Raw genomic sequence first — 19,698 nt, 5'->3', positions numbered from 1 at the left:
AGTGAGAGTGCTTTGGCCTTATGACTTGCCCAATCCTTCTCTTCTAGGTCTGCTTTTCATCATGCCATACTGTTCCTTCTCATCTCTGCACACCCTGAAAAGTGACTGGCCCGATACTGTTGCTCCTTATGCAGGTGTAAGTCAGGAGTAACTAATGAAATCTGTGGCATTACACTAAAGTAAGTGAGATGAGAATCAGACCTAGGACATGCAGTACCAGCCCACATCTCACGTGGGTTCCTAGGGGTGCTGGTCCATGATGCACACTGAACTCTTGCTCGTGACAATGGATAATATCACCTTTGCAATGTTCAGCACTGTAGTAACATTGCCCAGGATCTCTGCACTTCGGCCTTGTCTTTGTGGCCAGAAAGGTTCTTTTTTTTTTTTTTAACCTCATGATAACTAAGATGAGTGAGCTATCCCAAGGTAAAACCACTGTGATAACAAGGCAACTCAGTTGGACCACAATTTAAACCAGAGGTGGGCAAACTTTTTGGCCAAGGGCCACATTTGGGTGGGGAAATTGCATGCAGGGCCATGAATGTAGGGCTGGGGCAGGGGGTTGGGGTGCAGAAGGGAGTGCTGCATGTGGGAGGGGTTGCGGTGTGCAGGAAGGGGCTCAGGGCAAGGGGTTGGGGTGCAGGGGAGGAAGGGGGCTCCGTGAGCTGCCCTTGCCTGCAGGCACCACCCCCCGCAGCTCCCATTGGGCGGGGTTCCAGCAGTGCACAGAGCCCTCTGCCCGCTGTCCCCTAGGGGCGATGTGGTGCCAGCTGCTTCTGGGAGTGGCATGGGGCCCGCGGTGCCACAGGGGCGGCAGTCCTGTGGGCCGAATCCAAAGCTCTGATGGGCTGGATCCGGCGTGCGGGCCATAGTTTGCCTACCCCTGATTTAAGCTCAACAACAGTTAGCCTGAGGCTGACCTTGCCTACTTCATCTTGCAGTAAACCTAACTTTTCTTGCCTTCCCTGTGTTTTTACTTCAAGATAGCTCATCTGTGTTAGTTACCTTGAGATAAAAAACACACCCTTTTTAGCAGCCAAGACAAGGCCTCAGGCTGACTAAAGACAATTTGGCCCATGCGACAAAAATCCAACTAGGTAAGGATGTGGCAACAGTATAAGTCTTTTAGTCCTCAGCCATTCACAGCATGGAAGCAAAGAGTCTCAGGCTTTGGATTCACAAGTGTCCCCATGTAATAATGTTCATGAGACAACAACACTCTTGTACCAACCCCACCCACCCAGTGGAGTCACGTATTAATTTATACGCTACGCCAAGGCTTTTTGTACCTGAGACAGGGCTTCAGGCTGCGATGTCCGAGGGGAAGACGAGTAGTTACTATTTCTGTATGTGAACAAATATGGATACTCCTGCAGAGAGAAGATACATTTAATGGCCATAACAGAAAGACAATCAGCTGCTGTTGAAGACAATTGGCCACTTTCAGATCAGACAAAAAATTGATTCAAGTCACCACTCATCCAAGTGCTTCACTTTGTGTGGGACTCCATTTTACTGCTGAAATTGATCCAACTACAGACACTTCTCTCCCTTTAAAGAATAATTCACTTTATTCATTTCAGACGAGATGCACCCAGCATCTGAACAACTATGAAAGATCCAGTGTGGCAAGGTGGTTTAACTACACATTGCCATGAAGTCCAGTTTTCAGGCAAAAATCCTTGGTTCAACATTTTAACAATACAAAATAGTTTAAGAGGCTTAGAGGCCATTTGTAACCTAAAGCTTTGTGAGCAGACTCAGGAACTGTGTCCCCACACATTTAGGACTGAGCCGTAGTCTCTTAAAAAAGGCACCCATCTGTATAAACAATTAGATAACTTGGAAATTCTGTAAGAGGCAGTTAAAATCCCACATTAAAAAGAAAGTCCTGTTACCTGAGATGGGCACTGGGCCCGAAGCATCTCTGTATAATGATAATGCTCTTTCTTCCCAACTGGTTCCATCTAGAAGAGGACAGAACACAAGTGTCTTATACTCAAGGGGATGCAGCCGTAAATCAAGTGTGTTAGGATCTAGAGTTTAACTGCAGACCCATCTCTGTCACATACCAATACACAAAAACACTGTGATGTGTGTGACTTAAGCTGGCTCTATGCATAACATCAAACCACAAAAGCAAGGAAATGAAAAGTTAAGGCATCTCACATAACCAGCTTCGTACTCCTCCACCTGGAGATGACCTATTTCCGCACTAGAGCTAACACCACCTCCTTAACTCTGCCCCAGTAGGGATGCCAGCCTTCCAACCCCATTCCCCAGTCTCCCCACTACCATTAACGGTCACACTTCCCCAAGAATTCCCTCCCTCCCCCATCTACCTTATATTCTGGAAAAATCACACTTCATTCGTTTAGGCAGGATGGCTTTCTACAGTGAATAGTTTTTAAGGGGCCTTGTCAAAGTTCACCAGGAGCAAAGCCTTTCGTGCCAGCACCCCTTGCTAGTCATTTATCAATTGATTGAAATTCAACTCAAAAGGGCCCCTAGGGTTTTCAAACTCCACCACCACCAGTTTATTGCCTGCTTTAACCGCAAATCAGCTGGATTATTCGGCCCTGATGCAGGCCTGGGTTCTTTGGGTTAGGTTAAGGGAGCTCTTCTCTTGTCCCAGCATCAACCAGAATTCACCCTCAGAAGAAGCAGGCAATCCTTCTTATTTCATCTAGTAGGCCCTGGTTGGCTACTGCCTCCTCTCTACCCTTTTAGCCCCTGGAGAACCAAGTCTGTTGACTCAACCAGTACAAGAGCCTGAGTGGCTTCTCTAAGCAGTGCCCAGAGGTGCAAACTCACGGTCTCTTTTTCCCCAGTGACACCTTTGTGTCAGGGAGGCAACGCCTCCAGCAAGGGGCAGAGAAAGCCTGGTACCCCCTGTCACAAGCCCACAAAAATCACAAGACTCAAAATGTGAACCTTTTTTAGGGGCCAATTTTTAATTGATTAGAGCTCAGACTAATTAACTGATTTTCTTGAAACTGCTCAGAAAATTCAAGCTTTCCTGAGAGATTATATGCTGAAAATTTGGGCAGATACACTGTTTTTAATGTAAAAAAAGGGGGGGGGCCTTGAACTTTCCATTTAAGTACAAAATGGAACACAATCTTAACTCTGACGGAGCAATGGCACCACCCTGATTCTTTCATTTTTGTTTGGGTGCTATTTTTAATCACTCCCTGTGATCTGACTTTGTGATAAAGAGTCACAGAAGTGTAATACAATGCCCTTACTGCATGTGCACCATCCTTCTGGGGAACAAAGCCCACAGAATTACAAGCTTGCTATTATCACAGCTAATAGATTTGCTCTTTTATCTTAGGTGAGCGGGGCTTGTGCTTTTGATGGTACTGCTTTTTACTCCCATTTTTTTAATACACGCAGCCACCGCTTGTTACAAAAGCACTATGTGTTGCACCTCAAGGCTGGATACAGGACTGTTTTTTTTCCTACCCCTTGTTTCTCTTCCCACAAGATGGGACAACTATTAATGCATCATTATGGCAGCTGATGAAACTGAATATTGACAGATGCAAGACGAATATTGGAAGGAATAACTGGACTACTCTTACTCCTTGCTGGGTTGTAAATTCATTGTAAACACTCAATAAATAAACTTGGGCACCGTTGTAGATCACTCAAGGAAAGTCTTTGCTCAATGTGCAACCATGGTCAGAAAAGCAAGGGTGCATAAGGAATGGGACAGAAAACACTGAAAATATTATAATACTATTATATAAGTCATTGTTACATTCTCGCCTGGAATGTTCAGTTTTGGTCATTCCATCTAAAAGGAAATAAGACAAAGGGTTCAGAGACAGGGTTACAAATGCTTAAAGACTTCTGTTGGAGAAGCATTTGGAAAGGTTAGGACTGTGTAGTTTAGAGAGGAGAGGAATAGGAAGGAACATGACTGAAATATAGAATACAATGAATGTAGAGTAAAAATAATTTGGGAGCTCCCACCTTACTCTCTCATAAGCAAGAATGAGGAGCCATTTAATTAAACTGATAAAAAGAAATGTTATTTTTACACACCATAGCCTGTGGCACACGTGGTCACAGGCTTATGGCCAAGAGGTTAGTAGATTTCAAGAAAGGATGAGACATTTGTATGGATAATGAGAAGAACCACAGTTACATTAGACAAGATTTAAAAAATATTAGAAAGGATATAAACCTTCACACTTTAGGACATAAACTAATCCTTAACTGATGGGAGATAGAAAGGTATTTATCCCATGAGCAGGTTATTCTATTTGGTCCACCACAGAATTTTTCATCTTCCCCTGAATTTTCTATTACTGGCAATGTCAAAGACAGGATACTGGACTAAATGGACCACTGGTCCAATCCAGTTGGGCAATTCCTATGTTCCCAAAATAGAAGTAAAATGTTTAATGAGCATATAGAGGATGATGGATAGTACAAATCCCTCTGTGGTCGCTACCCAATTAGGGTTCTTGTCTTACTGACTTGTTTTTCCCTATCTTGTAGGGCTGGACTTTTCATGGTCTATTTTGTTACATGAATCATAAGTGAGGACAAGAGCAAAAGCTTCTTGTCTAAATTCTTTAATACAAATGAAGGGCACTTAGCACCTAGATATATTTCCAGAGATAATGTTACAAAGCATTTACCCAAATTAATCAAACTGTCCATTGTAGATATCGGCATGGTAATGTGATGGTGGACTAAATATACAAATAATTACTCACAGCTTTTCTCAACCACCTGCCAATTTTTAACAAACCACTTTCTTAAATATATAAAGTTTGTTGGAACCTTGCTCCCGACCAGCAATTAAGTATTTTGTAAAAACATCTACAGGGCACCTGGAATTCACACATCAAGTGGAAGGAGCAGAGCATTTTGGAGACAAAAAAATCGGCTCCTTCCTACTCTGCTGAGTATTTACTGCCACACTGGCCATGATTTATATCTCGTATCAGCTCCTGCTGCAGTGGGTTTGTTTTTTAGCAGATATCACTGGATGTTATTCTGATGATAGTAAGAGCTTCCCCTTGTCAGAGATGCTGATCAGATAAAGAAATCTTCTGTGCCTTTTGAACTCCAGAGATTCTTACCTGTCATATAGTCTTATGCAATTGTAGGCAACCATAAAGGGATTGCAGATAAGAAAGTCTACTCAGAAAGATGCCTTTCTGAGAATCTCCAGCTTTACTAAGAGATTTCAGTGTTGAAAGAGCAGAGGCATGGAGATGAACAGCCTTAGGTCAGTTCATCGACTCAAATGGCATCTCCAAAAATATAAGAAGCTGACAGCAAATCCTGGAAAGGCCCATCTTTGACACTACAACTTCATTTTTCTTAACGTCTGCCACACACACATGAGTTTCCCAAAATGTCTCCAGAATTAAAGTGACAAGAATAAATTACAGAAGAGGGGAGTGTTAAGAGGTGTAGTCAAGGGGGCCAAATAAAGGATATGTATTCGGTAGAGATGTGAATTTATATGGAGAGTCAGTGAAGCAGAGTGATACAGAGAGGCTGTTCCAATGGCCTGAGCTGCAGAGAAGAAGGCTCTCCCACCAACAGGTACCAGATTACTGTGTGAAGGCAGACAGGGGAGTTTGATGCTAGGTGAGGGCAGTGATTTGTCTGGGAGCTGTGTACACATCCATGGAGAGCTTTGAACATACGGAGATAAATTGACTTCAGTGGAGCCAGGATTTTGCCCCTGGAGTGCAGTTTTGTACTGGACCCTGCAATGAATGGGGGGGGGCAATAGAGTTGTTTCAGGATGGGGATGGAGAGGTCACACTTCTTTGTACAATACGTGTGAGAAAGACAGCAGCGTGTGGCATTCTGCACACGCTGGAATCTGGAGAGCTGGGATTTGGAAAGACTAGAGGGAAGGGAGGCTTAATAGTCTAGATGCAATGAGCACATGAACCCAGGAATGACAAAGTTCTAATACATTCTCTAATTTTAGCTGCTGAGATGCTAATTGCATAGTCCAGTAAAGATGTGGGGTGGGGATGAGAGGTATGAAGGCGGATTCTAGTTTAAGGCTTTAATAAGAATCTCCTATGGCTTCACTACCTGATGCCGTTTGCCAATGAAATCCAGGATTCTTAAAACATTGGCCGAGCCGATCCCAGACAAAATGTTTCCACCTTCTGTTAGCAAAGTGCAATTTTTGGTGGCAAAAATTGGCAAAATTAGCTCCCTCCCCTTCAAGTAAACTCATTATTTGCACCCAGTGGGAAAAAAGCTCTTTCATAGACATTTCACAGGGAAAAAATTGTGCTTAGCAGATGGAAAGGCAGATTTTTGCCCTAACTCTTTCATATTTGTGTGAATAACCTCAGTAGTTTTGCACTTAAACCCATTCAAAAATAATATTTAGTTTAGGAAGTGTTTTCTGTCTTCAGATGTTTTACAAATCATTTAATTAGTGCTGGTAATATTTGTGCGAGCTAGGCAAGTATCATCAGCCCTGGTTTATAGGTGGGGAACCTGAGGAACCTGAGGCAGACTATGTGACAGTGCTTAAATTGGCTTTCAGTCCTCCTATTAATTTAGCTAGTGAAACTGAGCCAAACACAATGACACCGGAGCACAACACATCTTATCATGGCATCTGCCTTGCAGTAAAAGAAGAGTTGAGATATGAACTTTGACATTATCCTTATGAGCATTCATGGATAACAGAGATGCAGCCCCTTTGTTCCAAGGTTACAACCCTGATTACGATTAAGGCTATGATTATGTCACGGAGGTCATGGAAGTCACGGAATCTGTGACTTCCATTGCCTTCCGTGATATTTTCTGCTCCGGGACTGGAGCTCCCAGCCAGCCCCCACACCCCGCAGCTCCCAGCCACTGCCCTGGTGGAGGGACCCCACAGCTCTCCAGCCGTGGCAGGCACGGGGACTGAGCTGCAGTGGGTGGATGGGGGACCCCCTGCAGCTGCCCAACTGCCCTAATCATTTTTGTTGTCCTTCTCTGCACCTCTGCCAATTTGAATATATTGTTTTTGAGATGGGCTGACCAGAACTGCACACATGGATTTATATAGTGGCATTATGATATTTCTGTTTTTTTATCTATCCCTTTGCTAATGGTTCCTAAAATTCTGTTCACTTTGATGACAGCTGCTGCATATTGAGTGGATGTTTTCAGAGTACTATCATGAGTGGAAACAGCTAATTTAGCCCCCATTACTTTGTATGTGTACGTGGTATTATTTTTTGAAAGTGCATTACTTTGCATTTATCAACATTGAATTTCATCGGTCTTTTGTTGTTCAGTCATCCAGTTTAATGAGATCCCTTTGTAACTCTTTGCAGTCAGCTTTGGACTTAACTATCTGCACATTTTGCCACCTCACTGTTCACCCCCTTTTCCAGATCATTTTATGAGTATTTTGAACAACATAGGTCTCAGTACAGAACCTTGGGGGACCCTGCTATTTACCACTCTCCATTGTGAAAACTGACCATATATTCCTACCATTTGTTTCCTGTCTTTTAGCCAGTTACTAATCCATGAGAGGACCTTCCCTCTTATCCCATGACTTCTTATTTTGCTTCAGAGTCTTTGGTGAGGGACCTTGATAAAGGCTTTCTGAAAGTCCAAGTACATTGTATCCACTGGACACCCTTGTATACATAGTTGTTGGCTACCTCAAAAAATTCTAGTAGACTGACGAGGCATGATTTCCCTTTACAAATGCCATTTTGACTGTTCACCAACATATGTTCATCTATGTGTCTGATAATTCTGTTCTTTACTATAGTTCCAACCAATTAGCCTGGTACTGAAATTAGACTTATTGGCTGTAATTGCCAGGATCACCTCTAGAGCATTTAAAAAAAATGGTGTAATTTGGTACAGAAGCAGATTTAAGCAATAGGTTACATACCACAGTTAGATCTGCAATTTCATATTTGAGTTCCTTCAGAACTCTTGGATGAATACCATCTGGACCTCATTATTTATTACTGTTTAATTTATGAATTTGTTCAAAAACCTCCTCTATTCACACCTCAATCTGGGACAGTTCCTCAGATTTTTTTTTTGTTCTCTTACTGTTTTGTTTATTTTTTTATTTGCGGTATACATTTAATTTGAGCCTCTGTTAAGATATTGCCTCTCCCCTTGTTGGTTCCATGATAAGCTGCTCAAGAAGTGATCATTTATAGTGTCTAGACATTTTATCTCTGCATCTCTTCCTTAGGTTATACATACCCCGTCAGTATGCAGATAATTGAAACCCCCCATTATTATTGCATTTTCTGCCTTTGTACCCTCTCTGATCTCCCTGAGCATTTTACAGTCACCATGCTGAGCAGGTGGTCAGTATAAATTCCTACTTCTATACTCTTATTGTTCCAGCATCAAATTTCTATCCATAGACATTCTATGGTACAGCTTGATTTATTTAAGATTTTTACTTATGCTTTTTTTCACATATAGTGCCACTCCCCCACCAGCCCAACCTACTCTGTCATTCCCATATATATTGAACCCTGGTAGTACCATGTCCCATTGATTATCCTCATTCCACCAAGTTTTCAAAATGCCTGTTATATCAATATCGTTCTTTAATGCCGGGCACGCTAGTTCACCCATCCTAGTATTTAGACTTCTAACATTTGTATATAAGCACGAGTACATTTTGTCAATATTCAGTTCTTTGCCTTCATGTGTTATATTTAAATGGGACTCTTATGTTTGACTCTTCTTCACTAGTTCCCACCTGTACTTTACCAACTTCTTTCCTATCCTTTTTACTAAGCTATAGAGCTTCCCCTTTAATAAATTCATCCCTAGGGGATGTCTCCACCTGAACTGTGTGCTCCTCCGCACCTGTTGGCTTTCCCCCAGCCCTTTGTTTTAAAAAAAGCTTCTACAACATTTAATTTTACATGCCAGCATCTGGTTCATTCATTAATATCTGCTCCTCAGAAAACAAAACAAAACAAATCCCTGTGGTTTTCTTTAACATAGCTCTGCTAACCACCATTTATTTATTCGCTTTAATTTAATCCTTTTTAAAAATATGTGTGTGTGTTGAAATGTGGCTGCTGGCATGACTAGGGAAACAAACAAGAAGGCTGGAAAATTTTGAAGGAAGAGGCAAATTTCTAAATAAAAAGGGGGGAAATGCCTTAAACTGAAATTCTGGTAACAGATCAGATACATCTAAACAGCAAATACACTAAAGGGAGCATTTTCAAAGCACTGGGACCAGACTTCACTTTAGACAGGTGCAAAAAATGTGTCTGAATTTTTGCCCCCAATTAAATTAACTGCAGTCACAAATCAGAGTGCTCTGTCCTTCACACTCATTGATCTGCAGTCACCATCAGCTAGTTGGAGGTGGAAGTACCTAGAGCTCTGCCCAAATTCAATTACATGCACAAATGTTGAGAATGCGAATTGCCTTTTGGTGCTTATGCTCTGGGGTTAGGAATGTCCGGATTTCTTTGAAGCACCAGTCCCCAGAAAGAGACATTTTCAGCCTTCTGCAGCTGTAAGGAGTCTGTCTATCCTGGATCCAATGCAAGCCTTGAGGCAGAAATGGAGGCGCCTCCAGACCAACCATCCCCTTCAAAATAGGAACATTTTGGCAAAACTTTATAAAAGGGTTTATTATTATTTGTACTGCTGTGGTACCTAGGAGCCCCAGTCACGGATTAGGACTCCATTATGCTCAGCGCTGTAGTGTTATAACTGTTATAACATCCGTTTAGGAACTGGAAGGCCAGGCCAAGACCCGGATGCATTCTCTTGGATGGGGTTCTGTGTAGCTGATCTGTGACCCTGTGAGAGAAGTCAGGCTCACCAACAGAAGGGATTTTTCTTTACTTTTCTGTACCCTTATGCGTGTTTGTGCCTGCCCCATATTTAGGAGACTCTGATGTTGAAAGGAGGACATCTCAGGGAATTTTCAAAATGCTTACTGCAGTGTACATAGCTTTGTAACTGAAAGGAGAGGTCATTCTGGACTGCGTCATTCTGGACACCTTTAAATATAGAGTAGTCTCCCTACCTGTCTGAGGGTGGTAGCTATGAGGGAGCTTTCATCAGCTTCCCCCATTCCTCGCAGTACTGCTAATGGCAGAACCCTCCCTACTTAAGGACTGGCTGGCTTCTTGGTTCCAGGCATTTGTGCTAAGCCTATTCAGCCCTAACATCTTCAACACTTCTTACCATGTTGTTCCAGAGACCCACGCCCAAGGCAGAGCACTCCTCTTCAATGATTTCCTCTGGTGTCTTTGGTACGGAATTGCCATTAACCTGCCAGCCCTGGAAGAGAAAACATTTTAGAATAAGACATGATGGAACAGCGCTACCTCATTTATGCATTAGGCCTGGAATCAATGCTTGGAGGATGAAATGATACTCAGCACTGGAAAAACCCAGTTATAAAATAATCTGAACAAGTAAACATGCACCAGAAGCCGACCTCCACTGCAGCTTCTGAGTAGAGAGACAGAACAGGACACTGTTCAGAGACATGACTGATGTACTTGGTACTAGGAGGCAGCTCTGAAAGGGCAATACATTCTATGATATAGCAGGAAGATCAGAGTAACTGCAAAGCAGGTAGTGATAATGAGAGTCACATGTGCAGGTTGAAGAAGAATATGCTAATAGGATTAACAGAGCCTGCTTTGGAATAAAGAGCTATTTCTCTAAGCTGATGTTTAAAGGTATTTTAAAGCATTGGCCTAAAGAACTTGATCTTGACCCTTTGATAGCACATATTGTGCAATATTTTTCAAGTAAAAGCCACAGTGTTTGACAGACTTTAGTAGCTCATGCACAACATCCTGTGGGTCTAGGCAGCTCTGTCATATATCAAAGCAAATGAAGAAAACAAGTGCAATATAGCTTTACATTTAAAAACAGCTAGTATCGGAAAGCCTGTGCTGTCACAGTGTAATTCTTAAAATCATGTGTGTCAAAGAACTGAAAAGGGCTGAAAATTTAAAAACTAGACAGCAACAGACCACAAATTCCAGTGGTAGAATCATAAAAATTTAGAGTTGGAAGGGACCTTAAGAGGTCATCTACTAAGTCCATCCTTCCCACACGGAGGCAGATCCAAATATATCTAGGCCATCCCTGATAGCCATTTATTTAATCTATTCTTAAAAACCTATGACAGGGATTCCACAGCCTCCCTATTCCTAACCTTTCTGTGATAAAGTTCTAGCTGCTGCAATGACTAGATGACCTCCTGAGGTCTCTTCCAACTAGGGTGACCAGATGTGCCAATAAAATCGGGACTGTCCCGAGTTTTAGTTCTTTGTCCCGTGTCCCAATCAATGCACGGTCGGGACACCATTTGTCCCGATATTGCAGCTTTGGCCACTCTGGTGTTTTTTTGTTTTTGGGGGGGTTTTTTTGGCTTCCCCCATGTGTCCCAATATTTTGTCCGTTTCATCTCGTCACCCTACTTCCAACCCTAATCTTCTATGAATGACATTTATACTTCAGGGATTCCATCAAGAAGTTATTCCTAGATGGTCACCTGATGCAGCCAGACTATATCAGGAATTTAAATCCCCCAAGAATGAACACAAGGTTATAAAAGTAGAGACCTTTTTCATCTTCTAGATCAAAGCAGGCAATAGCAATAGAAAGAAACTGTTTCCAAACTGAACTTCATGCATTGTGGTCAAAAGCCTGGCAAATTATTAAGAGACTGAACAGAGATTCTAGTCTGGACAAAAGAGAATTGCCAATCACCGAAAACTCCATTGCATCCCAGCTAGTGGCCAATGGCAAAACTCCTAACTGAGATAAAGCCTTCAGCTGTGCAGTTAAAATGATGGTTGGTTGCTGAGAGATGGCAGTCTCTGGGAGTGGACATGAACCCGATGGCTCCTTTTACCAATCAAGAGCATGACAGGGCTGTACATCAACTCCTGGTCCAGATAATATCCACAATGAGTTTGTCTCTCACCTCGGGCCAAATCATCAAAAGTTGGCTGCTTCAGTTTCTGATCATTGGACTCAGGATTGCAGACTCCCCAAAAGTTCAGTGCAGAGCAAAGATCCTAGCTGTTCCCAAGCCAGGTAAATCACTGATAGGCCCCAAGAGCTACCAACCACTGTCTCTGCTACGTGATACCTACAAAGTCCTGGAGAAACTAATTCTGATGTAGATTAATGAGGTCATCTATCCCCAGCTGCCTCGCATTCAGGCTGGATTCAGGAGGGGATGGTGCACCCAAGATCAGGTTCTTTGACTCAAGATGTGGAACATGCATTTGAGTCAGGAAAGAAAGTTGGTGCAGGCCTTTTTGATCTCATGGCAGCCTATGACACCATGTGGCATATCAGCCTGATTGCCAAAGTGTTGCAAGTGATTCCTTGTAGGCCTATGCTCTGGTTCATCTAAGAGATTATTAGTAACTGACAATGCATCCTGCAAGTCGAGCAGAAAATCAGTCCCATTAAGCGTCTCTACAATGATCCTCCACGGGGATCAGTTTTGGCTCCCATTTTGTTCAATAATACACACATACGACCTTCCCAATACACAAGCAGAGAACAATGTGTATGTTGGTGACAGCCTTATTTCCAACGCTGGGTACAACTTCCACAGAACTGAAGGGAATCGCAGCCAAGACACAGATACTTTGTCCATTTTCTTCCAGAAATCTCAGTGAAACCAAGACTGTGGCAACTACTTTCCATCTCAACAATCATCTTGCCAATCAACCCATCTCCATCAGTGTCCAAGGGCAGCCACAGCCATTTCAATCAGTTGTCACATACTTGGGAGTAAAACTCAGTTGTAGCCTGATATACCAACCTCACCTGGAACACCTGAATGTGAAGCTCTCTTCCGACACTGCCTTGATACAAAAACTATTGGGGAGCTTCCTGGGGAGCAGACCCTTCAATCCTTCATACATCTGCATTAACCCTGCTGTTTGCACCCTCAGACCACAGAGCAGTATTCAGCTGGAGCAGCTGCCATGCTGAGCTTGTCAACACGGAACCAAGTTCAGCCACGCATATTATTAATGGCTGCTTGAATTATACACCAGCCCCCAGTCTGCATGACACACTGTTGTGACTATTGGGGTTGCAAAGTGTACCCGCATTGTGAACTCAAATGTAAAAAGTATGTGGAAGTTCATCAGATGTTAAAATAACCATGAAAACTAGGTCAACTTGTTTACGACACTGAATGTTTAACAAGTGCAAGAGAACCAGACAAAGAGGCTGGATTAGTCTAAAGCAAAAAGGCCATTTTGATATAATCCCAGGACTGCTGAAATCATGCTTGGTAAAAACTGAAGATGTGGAGTCAGAAGTTAACAGACCAAAATTAGTGTGACAGATATTAGGCCTAATCAGTGGACAAAATAATGAGGGGGATGAACTATGCCACCCACTTTTCCCCTTTTTGGGTTTCTTAAGAAAAGAGTCTTTGAAAGAAACATTATCAGTGCAATTCAGCTCTCCCTCTCATCTCCTGTCCCACCTTGCATCCCAGCTCATCCTTCAACCTGCCAACTCGTTTTGATTCATCTAAAAGACTTTCTTCCTTAGAGGAAGGCTAGCTGTCTTACCTCTTGTTTAAGGAACTTTGTTTTCACCTGAGAGTGCTAAAAGCCGTCACATTATCATGACATCCAGTCCTCATCCCATCCAGGGGGATACCTAATTTTCAGCACCTCGAAGGCATGTATGATCTTGTATTGTATTCCCTTCCCTTTTTGGGTTATTTTCTGCCCCACTGTTTCTTTCTTCCTATTCTTTCTCATTCTCTTGGCTTTTCATTGAATCCTGAAGTCAAATCATATTGCATCCATCCAAACCTGCCTTGTCGAAGTACAAAAGGTCCAACCGGATGATGTCCCTGACCAGATTGTAACTAATCAGGGTTCAAGCAGTAGATGTTGTGGTCTACTTGCCAGCCAAGCATCCACTCATAACTAACCAGTGGGTCAGGGTGCCAAAAAAAAAAATCAACAAAAGCCATGTTTCACCCATCTTTTCTATCCTGTCTGTCTGTTACAAACAGGATGAGTGAATGCCTTTCACATCAGGACTGAAGGTAAAATTAACCTGCTCCTTTTCTTCAAATAAAGGTTGCTTTGAAAATAAGAGACTCAATACTTTTACTCCAAAAAGGAGAAAGATTTTGATAAGGTCTGACTAAGCTGCTTTGCATAAACACTTAATCACATTTTCAGTATAAATGCTTGTTTTAATTTCTTGTTCTTTGTGTTTAATCAATAAACTTTCAGTTTGAATGGATGCTTTTGGGGGTTTGCCATGTAACTGAGTAAAACCAAGGCTTCTGTTTAAAAACAACCTGGAACCTATCTATCAGTTTGTAATGCTGGACAGTGAGAGAGGCTAAAGACACCTTTAACTCTTTGAGCCTTTGAGATGAATATCCATACAATAACACATAACTCCCCCAGACCTTTGGTAAGATGCCATGACCATTAAGTCCGCCAGGAGAGCTGTGACAAACAAAACCAACCTATTACACCTGCAACTGATGGCCCATTTTCAGACAGGAAACAATATGCAGTGCCACCTCTAATGTCAGCTCTTATCCAGGGGAGAAATCCCATCCCTGCAGACTGGGGTGATGCACCATAGCTGGTCTCTGGACATCCCTTTGCTACAGCAGCTCATATATTCTTGGACAAGAGCGTTGGTGGCCCTTTACCCTATATGGATGATCAGCACTGCCAGGGAGCTGAAAACTATGTCCTTACAAAGTGGAAGTCTCATTGGTCAGAGAGTCTAACACATTAAGAAAATTCAGGAGTCCATCACTGCACCCGCCTCCTTGTCTACTTGATTGCAGATCATGGACCAGGCTCAACAAGCTACTCTCTGGCTCATTCAGAGTTACCACAGCTATGCACTGTCTTGGCCTGGTTTCCTCCCCACTCCGTGACTGTGAGGCAGCAATGTAGATAGTAAGTCCTGGAGGAAGAGTGCCCCGTGAAACATGTGGAGTGGAGGGTGGTTTATCACCTCTGAAAATCAGGCCTCTAGGTGCATTCTGTGATCACTTCCACCTGTTTTACACAAGTGACTTAAATCAGAGTGACTTCTGGTTGACATTGTTGTAAGTGAGATTAACACTCAGGCCCTTAGTGGCTAATCCTGAGGTGTGTTCTATATGCCTGACCTTCATTGACTTTAACCAGAGTTACACATCTCAGGATCAGGCCTTTAAGGAAAGGAAAGGACCAGCTGAATATTCCTGTCTTTGTCACCAAAGGTGATCCAGAAAGGAAGGAATGGTTGATGTTCACTCACCGTTCTATGAGGCAGATTTATTTCTTGGAGGAAAGGCTGCAGAATAATGGTGAAGTCATCCCTCAAATCATACCTCCCAGATTTCAGCAGCTTTTCCAAGTCATTCTAAATGATAGATAACAATGATTTCACAGGATCAGCTCCAGCATTTGGCTGGAGAGACCACAGTACAGTTTATCCATGGCTTAAATGAATTTAAGGTCATCTCCATCCCTAATAAACCACGATAATCAAATGATGTAGCCAAAGACAAAAGGAGTAATTCAATTAAAACATGTTATGCAACAATTAGAAATCTCCCTGTGGCTCTGAGAGAATTGCATTGGATTAACACCATTTTCTTAGAAAGAGTAGCAGCTAAGGAAGGTAATCAAATCTCACGCTTAAGGACAAAAACTGGTTCCCTGCAGCTTGTAGAAGGAATGAGAAACATGAGACAGCAGCACATTCAGCCACTTGTATTATAGAAAGTTTCCAGCTTCCTCTAAATCATCCGACATTTGTCAGTACTAGAAATAAGATACTGGACTAGCAGGACCATTGCTCTAATTAGATATGGCAAATCCTATGTTACTATGAGCTATAAAATAATTCGCATCTACAAAAGGTGCTGAGATTGCTTAATTATACTAATGTTATATTACTCTCCCATGCTACTGAGCCAGAATAGATGTCAGCAGAGCTGTGATTATGGGGTAATTTGTATTAGACAAATAACCCCACACCTCCCTCACCTTGAACATGAGTATAGCAGTCTACCTTTACCACCCTAGAACAAAAAACAAGAAACATGGAAAAAGCCATACCTGGTAGGACCATCTCAATATGATGTCATCAAGTTTGGAGTCTTCGTCAACACAGTTACATGGCTTCCTGGATGCATTACTGCAGAATGAGGGAAAAAACCAAAACGAAACAAAATAAACCCAAGCTTTCAGGTAACAATTTTCGCTTGATGAGGACAAGACTGGAACTCTAATATGCCACTGACAGTCATGTGTCAGAACATGTTTGAAGGCCAGTAAGCATCAGTGCAGAAGGCTGAATATTGACAAAGACCAGAAACCACATGGGACACCTTGCTCTTCCACTTTATGCCAGAATTTTATTGGTTTCCATGTCCAATGCTTTGGACAGCTTCTTGGCTTCTGAACCTATTCAGATGGCAAATACACCAGGCTTGGTTTAGTTCAGGGTCTGTCAAGTTGGCAACACTCCTACTTGAATTAGCTGCCGCAGATAATTTAGCATTAGCTTTCAATCATTTCCATTTTCTGTCGCATTACCAAACTGAACTCTCTTGCAATACTTTGCACAGGAACTATTGCCTTAATATTGTGGTAGCAGCCCTCAAGCTGTGCAATTATTCTCACACCATATGTTATACTACACTGATTATCATTTGTGAACTGCTAGTAAACACTGTGCCAAATTCAACCCATAACTCAATGAAGTCTCATTGGTGGCTAAAGCAGGCACATCTGGCCTCTCTACCTGCCTAGTTCTATGCAATGGCTATTTACTCCATTTTTTGAGTGAAATGTAAAACTGATGTCCTGAATAGCTGTAGTTATTAAAGATCACATGGCACTTTTTACAAGAGTAGAGGGGTAGAACATGGTGTACTGGCCAAATTCAAATGTTGGTCATTAGATTTTGCCTTCTTAATTTCCACTTGCAATCTCTACTGGAGAAGGGATCTTTCTCTTCTTGACTTAAATAGCTTTGCTCTTGACCCAAACTTCAGTGTAGCATTGCTAAGCTGTTATGTAATTGCCAGCGCTCCTTTGGCATGGAGCATTTCACTGATGGGTGGAATGTCACCTATGCAAGCTTGTGAAGTACTTCAAGATGGCTATATAAGTAGTTACGGCTGTTTATAAAATATTTTAATCCAAAGAATATTCCTTTTTGAACATTGTGGCCTCTAGAATCCTAGAGTCTTTCAGAGATTCATGGCTTCTGGGATCTAGAATTTATTTGCCATTAATCAGAAATTTTCTGCAGGGAAAACATTCCAAGTGTTAATGTGCTGAATTTCATTTTGCTAGGTTCTAAAGGCATCTGAAAAAACTTAAAATGCACTGCTCACAAGACCTTAGTACATCCAGCGCAGTCAATATGTAGGCATTGTTGCCATGTCTCTGGGGTGTGTGGAAATGCAATACGCAATCAGGAACACTAAACGGAGATCATGGCCCTTACGTAGTTCAAAGAACATCTCTTTACCTGATTTTATTCTGATCACTGTGTGAAAGAGAGAAGATTGTGAGCTCAGTGGAATCCACCAGGTTTACAAAGGCTTTGGGGACCTACAGCAACAAAGGTAGAAAATTAACTTGCAGTATTTGCAATTAGAGCTTTTTATTCATTTTTAAAATAGTACTCTCTTATTGCCTGTGAAGATTTCTACTTATTCACAGAACTGGTACAGCTTCCTTCAAACTCATCAATGTGCATTACCCTTGACCAGGAGGGACCCTCTCAAAGAATCAGTGATCTCAGTCATGGCTGATTCAGTCCATGGCCCTCCTCCTGTGACTGCCAGCCAGGGTAACATTAATTTGAGAAGATGGGTTGTGATGTGGTTGTGAACTGCGGCCAATCAACTCATTTTACATACATCACTGAAAGACCACCAGGTGATGACAGCTGTCATTTATTACTGACCTACATTGCAATTGACCAGGTGAATTACCATTTAGATAGTGAAGTATGCAAGGCCTAGAGGTGAAATGTTCCTTGTTACACTGGAGTACTAATCTCTCATACCTCCTTTCTCCCAAATCAAGACGTAGCTTTCCTAAAGGACGTGCATAAAGATATCTCATTGTTATGAGCGTGAGTGACATGAACAGAAACATAAGAAGGGAAGGGAAGAGATTCTGATGATAATGAGCCAATGGGACTTAGGCAAAACTCTCACTGAAACTGGTGACAGCTGAGCTGTGGAGTGAGATTTGAGTGAAAAATGATGAAAAGGCTTCAGGGTTTGGCCCAATACATTCAAAGAGTAATAGTTTTTGCATATGTATTAGACCTTAGAGAAAAAACAAAATTCTTGATGGGTGCTATACAAATACCTTAGCTAGGATTCACAGTAAACACAGAAAGGTTCTATTTACCATTGAGATGTACTCATAAATGCTAGTTGTATTAATAAAGCAGTATGGTCTAGGTTCAGCATATTTCACTGAAATAATGATTTGCCTGGAGCAGTGGATGGACAAGCAGGAAATGACTTGCACTGTGGTCTTCAGATGAAAATGGAAAAGGGAAAAAAACTCAACATGATCTTTTTAAATGGGTGACGCCCATCTTTGGTCGGCACCAGTCATTACTAGAGGATTGACATCTTGTGTGTTAGCTAGTCTGATTGTTTGACTAGTCCCCAATAACCCTGTATTATGTACATCAATGAATAAACATGGTGATATTTTCGTGGACTGCCTGGCTCAACAGGAGTGAAATTTACTCCTGTGCAGAGGGGTCACAAGGTTAATGCACCAATTAAGATGTCAAAACAGGGCTTAAGTGGTGCATAGGCCTTAGCTGGACACCCAAACATCTAGTTATCTCTTTGTATATATCCCCATTTTTAAATGTCTTTTCATCTATAAAGTGTATGTGAATAAAACATTTGTTGACAATAGGTGGGATTTTCAAAAGTGACTGACTTAGAAGCACAAATCCCATTAAATTCAAGGAGAGATATGTGACCTTCAGTGACGTAGCCACTTTTGAAAATCCAACCCAGTAGCTTTGCAGCTGTACATGTAGCTCAGTAAGGGAACCTGGGGGAACCTGGCAAATGAATCAGGTACCGTACAGGCTTAAACCTGGTGAAGAGATCTTACTTCTTGACACAAGAAGTCCAAGACTCCGGTAAGTCTTTCCATGCTGTCCAGTGAGCGATTATCCTGTTAAGAGAGAAATAATTTAGAACAGGGTGTGTGGAAATATTCATGTGCTCATGGCACAGAGCTGGAAAAGACCATTCAAGCCATCATCAAGACCATCAGGAAAAGCAAAAAAGTCACATGTTTCTCAGAAGTGATGGGCTCCATTCATGTAGTTAATGTACCAGAGATACTACTGGTAATAGTCACATTGTAAATTCAGCTTTATCCAGCACCTAAGGCAAGAGGAATCTAGGATCCAATAATATGATTTAACTGGGTATGATTAGACAATTTAAACATAAAATCACAGACTCAAAGAGAGAGTTTTTTCATCTGAAGACTCTGAAATGGAAGAGACCTATTATGCCATCCTTGGAGCAGATTACCTCAATAAAGCCATTACTAACAGAAAATGATCTTCATACAGATATTACCTTCCTTGCGGGAAGACACACTCAGGTCACAGATCATCCACTCCTTGTGTAGCATGCCT

The 19,698-nt window shown here is 42.0% G+C and overlaps 1 protein-coding gene across 4 annotated transcripts in view; it reads right to left on the bottom strand.

The window, feature by feature from the left end:
• The window catches only part of PLB1 (phospholipase B1), a 136,132-nt gene that overhangs the window by 96,954 nt on the left and 19,480 nt on the right, over positions 1–19,698 (bottom strand). For all 4 annotated transcript variants that reach the window (XM_073338615.2, XM_073338612.2, XM_073338616.2 and 1 more), the window contains 7 exons: positions 19,161–19,223; positions 17,533–17,615; positions 16,110–16,188; positions 15,304–15,408; positions 10,204–10,299; positions 1,902–1,970; positions 1,293–1,373 (listed from right to left, as the gene is read on the bottom strand). In XM_073338615.2, the coding sequence (XP_073194716.2) occupies positions 1,293–1,373; positions 1,902–1,970; positions 10,204–10,299; positions 15,304–15,408; positions 16,110–16,188; positions 17,533–17,615; positions 19,161–19,223 (576 nt within the window). The remainder of the gene's footprint in view (positions 1–1,292; positions 1,374–1,901; positions 1,971–10,203; positions 10,300–15,303; positions 15,409–16,109; positions 16,189–17,532; positions 17,616–19,160; positions 19,224–19,698) is intronic.

This window comes from Lepidochelys kempii, chromosome 3 (assembly GCF_965140285.1).
Source record: "Lepidochelys kempii isolate rLepKem1 chromosome 3, rLepKem1.hap1, whole genome shotgun sequence".
Taxonomy (NCBI): Eukaryota; Metazoa; Chordata; order Testudines; family Cheloniidae; genus Lepidochelys; species Lepidochelys kempii.
Note: the sequence above shows the minus strand (reverse complement) of the source record. Positions and strands in the feature narration are given on the sequence as shown.